The 14,886-nt window shown below is 37.1% G+C and overlaps 2 protein-coding genes across 4 annotated transcripts in view; both read left to right on the forward strand.

Moving 5' to 3' along the window:
- pdlim5a (PDZ and LIM domain 5a) overlaps nt 1-8,623 on the forward strand; it is a 63,766-nt gene extending 55,143 nt beyond the window's left edge. For all 3 annotated transcript variants that reach the window (XM_014985315.2, XM_014985316.2, XM_014985318.2), the window contains 4 exons: nt 3,838-4,018; nt 4,950-5,070; nt 6,258-6,373; nt 6,600-8,623. In XM_014985315.2, coding sequence (XP_014840801.2) covers nt 3,838-4,018; nt 4,950-5,070; nt 6,258-6,373; nt 6,600-6,689 — 508 coding nt within the window. In that variant the 3' untranslated portion in view covers nt 6,690-8,623. The remainder of the gene's footprint in view (nt 1-3,837; nt 4,019-4,949; nt 5,071-6,257; nt 6,374-6,599) is intronic.
- A 1,783-nt stretch (nt 8,624-10,406) lies between these two features.
- The window catches only part of bmpr1ba (bone morphogenetic protein receptor type 1Ba), a 66,496-nt gene continuing 62,016 nt past the window's right edge, over nt 10,407-14,886 (forward strand). Inside the window, exon 1 of the mRNA XM_014985312.2 lies at nt 10,407-11,441. The gene's annotated coding sequence lies outside the window, so the exon portion shown is untranslated. The remainder of the gene's footprint in view (nt 11,442-14,886) is intronic.

The following is a 14,886-nucleotide window of genomic DNA, read 5'->3' on the forward strand; positions in this document are numbered from 1 at the left end:
ATATAAGCACTTTTATCAAATCTCCATTGTGGTAAGATCATGTAAGTTCTTCTTAAATCCATGGAAACTCAACAATTTGTAAGGTAGGTGAGTTAGCTCAGCAGGTTAGAGCACCGTGTTGGTAATGCTGAGGTCATCGGTTCAAACCCCGCATGGGCAATTCATGTGTAAGGTCTTTCAGACAATCAACACTTCAAAATAAATAAGGGTTCAAAAATAACATCAACACTACAAAATAAATAAGGGTTCAAAAATAAAATCAACACTTCAAAATAAATAAGGGTTCAAAAATAAAATCAACACTTCAAAATAAATAAGGTTTCAAAAATAAAATCAACACTTTACAATAAAAATGGTTCAAAAATAAAATCAACACTTTAAAATAAAAAATGGTTCAAAAATAAAATCAACACTTTAAAATAAAAAATGGTTCAAAAATAAAATCAACAGTTCAAAATGTATAATGGTAACTGTTTCTGTCTGTTCAGTCCATAAACTAAGCCTGGGATCAAAAAGTGTATTGAAGATGTCATTAGCAGAGACAGAGGCTTGGCTAAAAAATAAAATCAATACTTACAAATAAAAAATGGTTAGGAAGCGCATTACAAACCTTTGGTTGAAATGGCGTGTTAAATTCAAGTCTCCATTACAGACCAGAGGAAACTAAAGAGAATGCAACGTTGTGTTAATCCATTTGAGGAGCCGGTAGTTTATTTGGAGGAAATAAATGACGATGCAAAAGTTAATTAGACTGTAACATGCGCAGTCCGCAGCTCAATCACTGCGGACGTGGCTTCGCCGCTGCGAAGATTTAACAAATGGATCCTTCTTGGTTCATGTTACCAAGGAGAGCGGCGGTCTGGAGGAGCTGCAGACGTAACATCTGTCCGTTTCGGAGAAGCGAAACCACGCAAAATAAATAAATAAATAAATAAAATCCTGGTAAAAGCACACACCGGACCGCGCAGGGTAAAACACTCACAGAGTTCAGTTGATCTGTTTGGATCAGACAGATCCAACTGACTGATGAATTAGCGCAGATTTTTCCGCAGATGGGAACGTGCGTTCAGACCCCAGCGGGTGAAGTGATGCTAATTTAAGTGAAGTCGCTTAATTTAATTTATTAAAAGTTATTGGGGTGGTTTTTGTCACTACGAGAAAAATGTAGATACTTTTATCTGCTTAATTTGTGATGGGATCTGGATTCACGGTGAATATTAACTAAACCGCATAAAATGCGACTAAATAGTTGATGTTAATATGATTGTAATTTCACGGATAAAATAGTACAGGACCGATTTTTTTTATGTTGTCGGTCAAGATAACATCTAGCGCGACCTGCCGCCCTGACACCAACTCACACACATCTTTATTCACAGTCTTACTTGTAAATCGATTTTTCTTTTCTTGGACGTTTTGATGTTAGCTTGTCAATGTCTCAGTTTTATTCGCTGGGGAAATCAATCAGCAGCTTGAGGTGACTCTGCTGCTCTCTAGTGGCGAGAAGCCATAATGTTAGCTGGTAACAATCGGAATGCATTGTGGGAGATGTAGTTTGTAGTCAATTCGTGCTCAAAACCTATTGTAAGTCAATGTCGGCCTATAAAATGCTGCGGGGGCCACATAAAATGACATGGCGGGCCACATGTGGCCCGCCATGTCTCAAGGCAAACTCAAGGCAAACTCAAGGCAAACGTTATGTGCCTTGAGTTTGACACATGTGCCCCAGAGTGTTTCTCTTAGATTTATGTACTGAACTAGGTCCAGTGTCAAATAAATTAACTCTTTGCCTGAACCCACTTTAATTAACAACATAATTCTGAAGTCATCCATACGTCTGGGATATCACAACCAGTGCTGAACGCAGTAATGACTGCCGTTCTGGATGCCATTGTTAACATGGCCAGTCGACACATCAGATTTCCCTACACATCGCTGCAATGTCTGGCTTTTCAAATGTGTTCAGCACAATTTTCTACAAAAATATTGTTGTAAGGGCACCATATGACAACAGAGTTGTGTATGTAAATAGAAAACAAATTAGTTCCATTAATTTTCAAATTATATTTGAGTCCAACATGCAGCTGACAAATTTAGGCCTGGCTCAAAGCACGACTCCTTTAACCTGGTGCAAAGCAGAGGTGCCAGATGATGAAAGAATATATTGTGCAGACTTTGGTTTAGGTTTGAGGCTGCCTTACAGGCCTTTTTTTTTATTTGAAATGTCCTTGTGAATAGTTATGGCTCATCAGCGCAAGTCTATCTCACACTGCATTTTTAAATGCTTTCGATAGCGTCAGGTATGTAATTAAAGGTCTGAGGGCATCATGATGCAATGTGGCTGCAATTCCCCACCTCACCATCAGTGTCGCCATTTCCCCTGTCTCCAAAATGAGCTTATGCGGTCCACCTGGGTCAGAGTGGGAGTAAGGGACCGCACATTTTCCCGTCATGTTTATTTTTCATAGATCACAACACGGTAAGGCCCCATTATGTGCATACACAAGCTTCACAAATGGGACCACAGGACATTCTTTCCTTAATTCAGCTTGAAAGAAAGATGCAGCCTTTAAGTCAAGTTTGTCCTACAGCACATCATGATGAACTCTCTTCCTCTCTTCTGCATGCTTTCTCTCTTTTCCGATGACTGCGCTGCCTGGTCTGAATGTTATCTGTGACGGAGTTACTTGATACTCTGTTGTACCCAGGATCAGGTTGCCCACATGCTAATAGCTGTCAGCTTGGGCTGCTGTCAGACGAGGCTCAGATAAGCACACCTATTGTTCTCAGTGAATTAGGCTGCAATGTTTCCTCACTTTACTTAATCATCAGAGTGGACAGGGCCAATGTGCGTTGTAAGCTGAAGCAGAGTACAGGTTACTCTGCTTCAGCTCTCTAAACTGTGTGTTGAAAGGGTGTTGTAGAAAATAACTGAAACAGCTTATTAGTTAGTTAATAATCTGAACCCTTAAGTGAAACTGTACAGCTGTGATGTACCGCACTGCGTAAAGCATCCTCCATAATTTAGTAGCAGCCCTAGCTAATTTGTGTTAAAAGACAAAAAATGCACTCTATTATTGCGGCATATTCATGGGTGGATACATTCACAAAGATCCAGATTTTAATGTAATGTGAAAATATCTGAAATAAGTAAATCATGTATTTTTCTTTGCCCATCAGCCATGGAGTTAATGTCACCATTATCAATCTGTGTAAAATAAATGTAAGCAAAGCAATTTTTGTCATTCATTCTTTAACATTTTCAGCCTGAACTTTCTGAATTATGTTTAGAGGAGAAGTGATCAACATTAAAATGGGTCCTTACAAACACTGTCTGTATGAGCATGCCAGCTGTATCGAGACTGTCACGTGCACACACACACACGCACACACACACACACACACACACACACACACACACACACACACATCCTTTGGAAGCAACTATTTTCTGTCTACCAAAAAAAGAAAACTGTACCATCTCCTGCTGTTATTTAATTCTGAGCTGTGCTCACTTCACGTTGTTTAGTTCAAGGTACTCAAAAATGTGAGTGCGACTCATGAACACTTTCATGAACAACACTGGGACTCAAGTTTACCTTACTACCACCTGCAGTGATAAAGATGGTGAGAGAACATAAAAATCCCTCAAGCTCGCTATTGAAGAACAACAAAATGTCATTATGTGACTATGACACTGCAAGTAAGATTATTTCATTTGAAAGGTTTCTACTTTCTTACCATGGGTAGTATGAAATTGAGAGGGTTGTGCAGTAGAATTTAGCATTTTGTAGTTAATCTCATTGTTTTGTTTGTTTTTTTTTTGTTTTTTTTCAGAGGACCATTTTTGGTTGCTATGGGAAAATCATGGCACAAGGAGGAATTTAACTGTGTCCACTGCCGTACATCTCTGGCAGACATAGGCTTTGTGGAAGAAAAAGGCTCTGTGTATTGTGAACACTGCTATGAAGAGTTTTTTGCACCAACCTGCAGCCGCTGCCAGGCCAAGATATTGGGGGTGAGTTGATGTATAAACAAATAAAAAGGAGATAATAGGTTCATTGAAAAAAAAGGACATGCCTGATACCTCAATGTGCATACTAGTTTTCTGATAGTGAATGAACACTGTAACAAAGAAAATCTCAAATGGACGTGGAGGTCCTGTTGATCTCCACTTTTAACCAGGTCTGTCCTTTGCTGTTTTTGCCACAGAGGTTCTGTACCACTCTTTGTTGGATTGATTTACTATGTAGGCAAACGTTATTACATAATTTAGGATAATCACTTAAGGAGCTTCTGAAATGTAAAATTGGTCCCCCATCAAAAGTTCACAAATGAAAAGGTTCTATCCTGAGTTGAAATATCTATGGTGACCATGACTGAAACTCAGGAATGCAGTGTATGATCTGAAGTTAGGAGAATTAGCCTTAGAAGCCTTAAAGACTGCAGGTGTGGTTTGAACCCAAAGTGCCAAGAAGCTGAGATCGCATTTCTCTGAGCTGCTCTGACATTTATCCGTCACATGTTCTAACCTCTTTAGCCTCAAACCTTCCAACCCTCCATTTCTCACACATCTTCGACCGGCTTATGGCTTCCTATTAACCTGTTTTTCTCACTCCTGTTCTTCTAATCCTTCATTTTATTCTGGCCCACCAACTTTCTTCTTCTAGCAATTTAAGGGTGGGAAATAAAACTCAAGAAGTATTTTTTTTTTTAAGTCTGGTCATGCGACTGCTTTTTTTTTTTTTGTTTGTTTTTAAATAACACTGTCTTTTGAAGAGATCTGTCAATTATTTTCTTGCCGAGATTAATTTATGAAATTGATTCTTTTCTCTAACACTTTACTGAGAAAGTAAGACAGTTTATCTAGCATTTGTTAGTATACAAATCTGGATGCACTTTTGTGTTATGTCTTACACTATAACCTGTGTTTTACATTTTATGTTTAGGAGGTAATCAATGCCCTGAAACAAACATGGCACATCTATTGCTTCATGTGTGCTGCCTGTCAGCAGCCAATCAGGAACAACACCTTTCACCTGGAGGATGGGGAACCTTATTGTGAGCAAGGTCAGTAGAAAAGGTGTCGATGTTCGTTTATGTAATTCATACAAGTAATATTTTCAGTAAGTGTAATGCTTAATTCAGTTCCTTTTATGTAGTGCGGATTCACATCAAATGTAATCAATAATTCACTTTGCAAAAAAATAAATCCGGTGTATTTATAGAAATATAGAGACCCATTCAATGCAATCTATTTGAAAAGTCCTTTCATTTCAGTAACTCCATCACATTTTAATAGGTTAATTAGACACAGACGGGTGTGTTTAAAATGTAGGCTTCTTGATAAGTGGTGTTAAAATTAGTCCACCGATTATTCATTCATGAAATATTAATTATTTTGTCAGCAAAGATGTTGACACCATTTAGTGACACATGACACTGTCTGTAGGTGATATATATGACTCTGCATGAGAAAACTGACTAAGTTGCGCAGGGCATGCCCTGTTTCTGACATTTAACTTTGCTTGTTTACTCATAGCTAATTCATTGCACAGAGCTATACATTGATTTAAGGCCACACTTGAATCAAATTACACCAAACACATATTAGTCAAGTCCATAACAATTCAATAACGTCAAAATCAGTCCCTTTTTTCAGTTATTTTGATATTTTAAAAGCCGGTGCCCGACATCTCTTTTTTTAAAGAAGGAAGTTGATAAAATCGAATTGAAAATAGCTAAAGTCCTAAATTCAGTCTGTAGGTGCATCACTTCTAACATCCTCATTGCTGTGGGTTGTTGGATATGATTAGCTCTGGGTACCACTTGGAAGCCGAATTAGAACGAGTGTGGGTTACATGTGGTCCATGTTTCAGTACTTTTCTGATGTGAGACACTGTTGCTCACTACCTGTAGGCTTCTGAAGGGCACTGTGTGGGTACTGCATGACTGTACAATCCGCTGATTGGACACTCTACGCTGATTAGACTTGGAGATATTTTGTCATCCTACAGTAGAAACACCCAACAGTCATATGAAGAAAAGCACAAGTTTACCTCATTTGAAATGGAATAGCTGGATTTGTATTCAAAGCTAAAGAGTAAAGTTATTTAGTTTATTACTTTTGCTGTCTGTTACATATTATTTTGGCATTTTACCTTTGAAAATCTCAGAGAGAATGATGTTACTGAGCAGTTTAGTGTGAAGGTAAAACCTGATTGCTTAAAAAATATTTTTTCTTATTTGCAAAACAGACTTTTACAGTTTGTTTGGGACTGGTTGCCATGGCTGCGAGTTCCCTATTGAGGCTGGAGACAAATTTCTGGAGGCACTCGGTTACAACTGGCACGACACCTGCTTTGTTTGTGTTGTAAGTGAAAATCATACACACACACTTAGCGTCCTAGGTCTGACAGACTGTATTGTGTGATGAAGCATAATCATGTATCCATTTTTAGGCAATTTAGAGATTTCTGATCTTTTAAAAATGTTTTAGGTTCCTGCTATTGTGTCTTTTTTGCTATTCTATTTAAGCAACAGTTAACTGATTACAATTCAGCTTCAAATTGTGTGTAAGTCTAATGGTTTCTTCACAGGTGTGTTGTGCCTCTCTGGAGGGTCAGACCTTTTTCTCCAAAAAGGACAAACCTCTTTGCAAGAAACATGCTCACACAGTGAAGATATGAAGCTTCAAATGACTCTCTGCCTCTATTTTCTCTCTTGTCAAAGGATGCAGAAATACTGAGGAGACTACAGGGCTTATATTTACCAGTGGATTTGGGCTTTGACTAAGTTAATTGAGGATGTAACTAAGCAGATTAGTTTTATTTTAACTCTTTAACAGAGGGGTGGAGGGATAATATAAAAACTTTTTTGAGCTTTGTATAAAACCTGAGGATTTGCTTTGATTCTTTCATACACAAAGTTCAGCCTTGGAGTTGAAGTCTCCAGTCGAGCACTTGCCCCTCAGAGCATCTCTCCCTCACACTGCTCAACCAGACTAGCGTTAGCATACCACTTTTTGAGCAGCGTGTCGGCTGCACTTATTATACAAACCACCTCTCAGTTGATTGCTAATGATTTTAAATACAATCCATTTTATACAATTTAAAATTGCCTTAATTTTAATTACCCAAGAACGGTTGTAAATGGCAAAATGGATGAGCTTTGTTGTGATGATGTGCTGACTGTGGAGCTTCTTAAAGAGACAGAGGCCCAATTGCAAGGCGCCAAATTACAAAGTCAGAATTCTTTCAAGTCGTGTTGGACATATACAACATTTTTATAACAATTGAAGGCAACATAGTTTCTTGATCATGCTATAAAATGACACTATTTGCCTGCAAATACATTATACCGCCCCATGAAATAAGTTCATTATACTTATGCACACAAGATGTTGTAGTGATAGTTAATCATTTTTGTAAGACCACAGTTAGTCATAGTTTCTTACACAAAAATATTCTAACTTGATTCATTACATAATCCTGATTTTAACCTTGAAGCTAAAATACATCCCTGGTTTTTCTGCAGACACAGTAGAATAATTAGAAATCATTCATTTTTATTGTAAAAAAAAAAAAGTAAAATAGCTATATGTTTTAACCCAAGCCATGAGAATTTGTTGCAACAGAATATTAGCAATTAGTTTTCATGAAAGCATCAATGTTTGCTATTTTTAATGTTAAGATTTGATTTTCTTTTCACAGTTGTGCAAATTTTAATTATCAGTAACTTACATTAACCTTTGTATTCTTTTATGTCCCTATATCCTAAACTATTTCAAAATAGTATTCAAAATTTTAGTTATTTGTATTAAGATGAACTAAATGTGGATGTGTTACTTTAATAAAAGATTTTAACTAACCATCTAAGATAATCATTGTATCTTTTTTTATTGTGTTTTCATGGCGCTTGCCAAAACTGACTTGAAGTTTCCAAACAGAAAAATATATAACAGGATAAGTTTTTAACAACATTTTTTATTCTGGTTGATTGACAAAAAACATCCAAATAAACAAACATTAACATCTGACATAAGTAAATAATCTGACAAATAATTTAGTTTTTTCTCATACTCAACATCATTGCAAGTGCACCTTAGTGATGGACATACATTCTTTTGAATTGTGTTCTTTTATTAATGAAACATGTTTGTGTTTTTATTCATAATTTTATATTTCAACTTCACCTCAAAATGACAGATGGTCCAATATTTTTGACATACAATTCATCAGTCTGTGCATCTTTTTATCCTGGGAGGTACGTGTCTGCTTGTGTGTGTGTGTGTGAGTGTGTGTGTGTGTGTGTGTGTGTGCGTGTGTGTGTGTTTTATTGTTCTTTTGTTGAAAAGAACACTTTAATTTACTTTGAATATGTAATTGTCTGGATATTTCTTTTAAATTTGTACTAAATTATAATACAAATAGGTAAGAAGGATAAGATTTTACATTGTCGGACTAAGAGGAGACTGGATTGTGTGTAGAAAGGTAGCATACATATTATAAAAGTACCACCGTAGTAAACAAAAGTATTTACATGTCATTTTTATTGTCTCTCAAAATATGCTTGAAAATAAGTAAAATGTGCCTGTGTTTAATAAATTGTGATGTTAAACCCTCCCAGTGGGTGCGTTTCTTTTGCTCCTATTTCTACTTTGTGTATATGAGAAACTGTCTTACCACATTAAATCAGAGTTAGTTGTCAACCCACCTCTCCAACACTTGATTCAAGACCATGGGACTGTACGCCTGCACTCCATACTTACTTGTTTCTGAATATTGTCAACAAAGGCCAGTAGCTACATAAAATATTGAAAAACATGTTATTTGTTGACAAGAAATAATTTTTGTCAAGACCTGTTTTTCCCTTCTTTTTCTTTTTTTATCAAAGAAAAGCTAGATAAAAACTATACAAAAATATGCAAAATGATCAGAACTATGATGAAAGTAGTCAGCATGGAAGAAGAAAATCATTTTTAATCATATCCACTTTTAGTGTTATTATAAGATTATTTAGAAAACTAGCCAAGGCCTTGTACGGTAATAATGTTTTCTTGTTTTTTTCTGATAAACATAAAACTATTATAGTGTAAAATATAGAGATAATTCTGTTCAGTTCAAGAATAAATATTTTATGTTTGAGTAAGGGAATGATTTTGTACAAAGATGTAAGAAGCCCAAAAAATTTGATTTCTGTTTGTCTCCATACAATGCAACACAATTGACAAAACATTTTTGACAAATGATGTAAGCTTTCATAAACTACCTGAATGAACATGCCTGAATGTGTAAATTATGACTAAAACATATTTTATTCCAAAGATTATGGCTTAGACTCAGGGGTGAAAGTAGTTTTAAATTCTTAGGGGTTCCATGACAAAAGAGTGTGTGTATATATATATAAACTAATATTATTTATAAGAATATAAATAATATTTATATTATTATTTATACTTTATATAAATAATATATATTTATATATAATAAACACACTGCAACTTCCACTTCTCTTCCTAACATGGCGCCTCCTCACCCTGACTCTCACACTGACAGGAGGAACCACAGAGCTCTGTTAGGTTAAAGCACATCTTCTGAAGTTGGGATATTTTTCCTCCAACAGGTTCCAGAGGAATCACCTCAAACCAGATGTTGGACTTGATTTTATTTCAATGTCATTTGTGAATGTTAGAGTGGAGCCATAAAAGTTGAAAAAGGTTATTATTTTGGAGAAAATCTCATCAACATCAATATTTCCACTAAATAAGAGGCAAAAACAGTAGTTTGATGCAGGAAAAGCCTCTCAGACTCTGAGCTCAAAGTGAGATGCTCAAACTATCCATCCATCCATTTTCTATACACCGTTGTCCCTAGTGGGGTTGGGAAGGGTGCTGGTGCCTCTCTCCAGCGAAATGCCCAAATTATTTTTTTAACTATTAGACAATTAATTTAATTTCAAATAATTATCGTGGTAGAAGCCATTTGTTTGTTAAATACTTAATGAAACATATTTACCGTGTTTGATGTTTGTTGTAAATGACATATACTCACAAAGAACGAGATAATTAGTCCAAATTTGTCGTTTATTGAACATTCAGAAACTACAGCGGCTGTGATGAGCCACAGCAAAGGTAAACAAAGGTAAAACAACCCGAACAGGTGATCAACTCTTAACCACTCGCACCTTTTTACTCTCCGTCTCTCTTTATCATTTAAGCACACCCGTTGCCGTTGCAACCGCCTGCGTAAGCCATAACATTCAGTCCGTTATGATATCAGGTTTTCAGGCTTGAAAATCTGATATCGCTTAATCCCTGTGTTCAGGGATTAAGTGATCCCTGAACACAGCGTGGTTGATTAGTTAATTTTAAACTCCTGCTCTGCTAGTTATTTTGGTAATGGAACCGAAACGCACAGATTTGCGCAGCACCTTGTAGAAACAATAATTACTGAGATTATTATTTTTGGTGGGTCATTAATATGAACACCTTGTTGATTTTTTAAAATTATTTTCTTTTTATTTTCTTGTTTTTGTTGTTATTGTTGTTGTTCTTTAATAAAGTTACGAACGTTTTGATAAGGAGTCAGAGGAGGACGTGCTGGTCTCAGCGTCCTGACAACGTTCAGTTTGTCACCTACCGCCAAGATCGACGTATTGCACCCGCTGCTGTAGCAAAGCACGAACAGCTATGAAATGGGAAAAAGAAGCTATTCATTAACCGATTAAGTCATGTTTTAGATTTTTCTTGAAAAACTAATCAGTCACGGCTGATTAGTGGCTGCACATGCACAGATTGATTTTTTACAGCAGACAGCCGCTCCTCTCTCTTGCAGGTACTGCTACCCCCGCTAAATCTTTTAGGGGTACGCAGTACCCAACCGTACCCACCTACTTTCACCCCTGCTTAGACCTAATTAAATATTGTAGATCTTTCACAACTCAATGTTAAAAAAAACAAAACAAATAAATAATCCTTAACCTCATGTTTAGACATTTTATTTGTGTTTTTAGGAACACTCTTCCAGCCGTCTAACCCCCAGATGAGGCCAAGAGTCATCCTGCATACAGCAAAAAAACAAACAAACAAAAAAACATCACTCACATAGCCCTATTTCTGAAATTTTAGTACTCAAAAGGTAGAGAAAATATCAGATTTGAAACTGATACAAAAAAATAGAGAAAAAAACACAACCAGTTCCAGTTTATAATACAAAACACAAAAAATATGAATGATTTATTCTTTCTGTTTGTTGGGTGAGTTAATGTGGGAAGTGGGGGGCTGACTGAAAAGCCCACGAGTTGGTTGCTTGCTTCTCCGCCTCTGATCGTGGGGAAAACTGAGTAGGAGAACAGTGCTTCAACTTAGGTCTGAAACCACAGCGACGCGAGCAGAAACTTTTATTCTGGCATGGAATAAGAAAGCAACGACTCATATGAAGGTGAGTAAATTATTGAAGCAATGCAAATTACTTTTAAACGCAGCGGCTTTCACTTGGATTGTTAAGTTGTTTCGTCTCATGCGCGGAGATGAAGTTTGGCAGACGCAACGCTTTTTTGTCTTCAGGGTATTGACAGTCCACGCGTGAGGCTGACTTATTTACTGAAGATTGATGCTTTGCGGCTGCAACACTGTACAGCTATTTAGAGAAGAGCCTTACTCGTTCGTAGCAGCGGTAGTCTTTGTATTCTGCGCTCGCAGTTGTGTGACTATATTTTTTTTTAACTAAAGAAATTCAATAAATAACTTAAAACTTAGTTAGCGGTCATATTTTAACATAAAACACACCTTTTAACATAGCGACCAGTACCGACATCTGCCAGCATACTGGACGGCGTCATGCTTTCTATGGTATAGTTTTGGTAATTTCTATCTTCTTCATCTATCTGAAGATGAGGGCATCAATTCCTTTTCAACTGCGTGCAAGATTCGTAGAGTTCCCCTTGTAAAGAGGGCACGTTGTAGAGGGGAAAAACAGAACAACAGCCTGTAGCAATGAACAACCCACAGCCCCGTATTCCCCACGCACCACACTTATATTCACAGGCATGCACATGTTATTCAACTCTCCCTCTGAGTCCAGTAACCAGCTCCAGGTGTTTCCCAGTGTGCTTATGACAAAAGTATATCTGCATATGTGTGTGTATGAGCAATCATGTGAGAGTATCCATCCAGATGCCACAATACCATAGTTCCAGATCTTATCTCACCTCATCTGTGGAGGCTCAGGGGTTAGAAGACAAGGGAACCCCGCAGGAAAACACTTCACAACTATGAGAGAGAGAGGTCCAGACAAGTATGCATGCGCAGGAGCGTGTGTGTGGGTGTGTTTTTCTCATCTGTCAGTTAGAAAGTGTTTGTTGTTGTGGTGTCAGTGGGAAGTTAAGTCTTATTCGGGTCAGCAATGTATCACGCAAATCTAAAAAACCTGCCACAACCTCAGCTGTGTCTCACTCAGCAACTGCAAGGAAAACAATTTTCTTCTGTGCGCAAAAGAAAATATACATATGTAATGCACTACACTACATGAATACATGCAGTATGACACAAACTGGTGGAAATTCACAACACATTAGACCTAATGCAGGTCCTTAACTGCCTCCCTAAGAATAGCAAATAAGTCAGCAACAAACTTAATTTGTGCTCGTCTGGAAAGAAGCTGAGTGAAACGGCAAAAGAAAAAAGCTGACACTAGATATTTTCAATACATTTACTTGGCCCAGTCAGGGAAAATCAATGCTTTCTGAGGTTAATATAGTCTCTAAAGAATAGGAAAAATTAGCAAAAACACATCCCTCCATGACTGCTGCATTTGTATTTTAAAACTTTGTTTAGTACAGTCTTTGAATCAGATGAAATGCCTGATTTTTGAGGGATAAACATAGGTGAAAAATAACTGGTAACGTAAAACAAAAATTAAGACTGCAGGGTAAGGAGAGATTTAAAATCTCTTCAGGTGAACTTGAGGACAGTTTGCTGGTGCTTGCCCTTCCTTAGATCAATTTCCTCTACTGAGAATAGGAGGCGATAAGGATCAAAAATAAACCCAGATAAGCCCCTTCAGCCAGAGGCTGTCCTCTTGAAGATCTTACTCATTTTTAATTACTGTGTCAGGGTGATTTATTGAGATGTTTCAAGATTCTTCACCTGAGTTCCCAGATTAATCTTCCACATTCTGCACTTTTTACAAACTTAAAAAAAAAACAAACAAAAAAAAACCCCTAACATTCTGAAATAATAAGTCACACAAAACGACATGTCGTTGACATGGATCCAATTTGTCAGCAGATTCCCGGCACCATCTTCTTGAACAAATGTAAAAACAACCGCAGAAAAGGTTTTGTTGATCTTCATTGTGGGTTTGAGAGAGGTTTGAAGCTCGGTTTTGTTACTGATCTCTGGCGGAAACAAATCTATGCACACCTCACCACATCTTGATTAATGTGAAAGCTATAAATATGATTAAGGAGTGAGGTTCAAAGATGTTGCGGAAAGGGCTCCTACATGAATCCAATCAGTAACACAAGCAGCTCATAAAATGATTGGTATTTACTTTAGGATAGGTAGACTCATTCATATATTAAAAAATGCCTCAGTCTGGATACAGTCACATCAACTTTTTTATGAAAAGTCCTGAAATATTCATTAATCTTGCATGTTTTTTTTTTTTTTTACTACTTTCTCTAGTTTTCTAGAGGTAATATGAGACACTTGACTCCACTCAACCCTGTTCTGCAGGGCCTGTTTTTTTTTGCAGAAGGTTGTATACAGTAATTATCCCATTGCTTGAAGAGAGCCTTGAGTATTTAGACTGACTGTTTACAACAGCACACACTGCAGACCGTGAGCAGACTGCACTCTTCAAACTGTTTGTAAAACAAATATACTCGTATTGTCTTTGTTAAAAGAGCAACCAAAAAACACTGTCTAAAGTTAGTTTGTAGATACAGTTCTGCTGTAAATCAACCAACGAATAAGTCTCAAAATATTGTCCAGTTGACTAATTGATGTGCAAACACAAGGCTAAACTGTACTGCTACAAATAAACAACAATAAATTATCTATGAATTTGCTGCACTTTAAGTGTTGGTGTGTACACTATCACTGTAAGACAAGTTGCAATTGTAGAGAGAAAGTTTTTGCTTTTCAAAGAAATACATTCATAAATAGTTAATGCTGATTAACATACATTTAAGTTGGTTTGCCTACCACTAATAATTCTGGAAAAATGAACTAGGCTATGATATGTTGAGGAATAAGAGGCAGCAGTTGAAATGAATCTGATGAACTCCGCTTGCTATAATAAAGTGCAAAAATAATGATGATGAGCAGCAGTGGCTCAGGAGGTAGGGATTTGTTTTTTTAGCCCGTAGGTTGCTGGTTTGAATCCCTGCTCTGTCCTTTTCAACAGTTTTTCTCCTGGGGCAAAACACCCGCCTCACCTGCTGGTGGTTTTGGAACGTGCTATAGAAATGCAGATCATTAACAGTTTATCATAACACCTGTGATGCTAGTTTTCATTCAGCATTACACATAATTCAGTTGCACAGTCTTAGTCTTAAGCTCCTTGACCCTATCCCCTTTCAATGTGTGGACATTTAAACAAAGAAACTTATTCTGAGTTCCTGATGCAGGACTCAGAAGTTCAAACCACTCCCTCTGATGATCTGTTTTTGCTTTGTTAGAATGAGCCCTTAGCGGCTTCCTTTAAGAGACGTGACCAGGAGCCGACTTTGATGAAATGCCTGAAATCTTCCAGCTGTGCAGTTGTGGATAATCATAGTAATCAGTAAATCATTGTAGAACACAGAACTGCCTTGAGAGCAGCTTGGTTGATGGTGTAGAGCAGATTTAAATGATGATTTATTAGGTGGATTAATAGGCCA

The sequence above is a fragment of the Poecilia mexicana genome, unplaced genomic scaffold (genome assembly GCF_051168715.1).
Source record: "Poecilia mexicana isolate PSO_F unplaced genomic scaffold, ASM5116871v1 scaffold_9, whole genome shotgun sequence".
In the NCBI taxonomy this organism is placed as follows: Eukaryota; Metazoa; Chordata; class Actinopteri; order Cyprinodontiformes; family Poeciliidae; genus Poecilia; species Poecilia mexicana.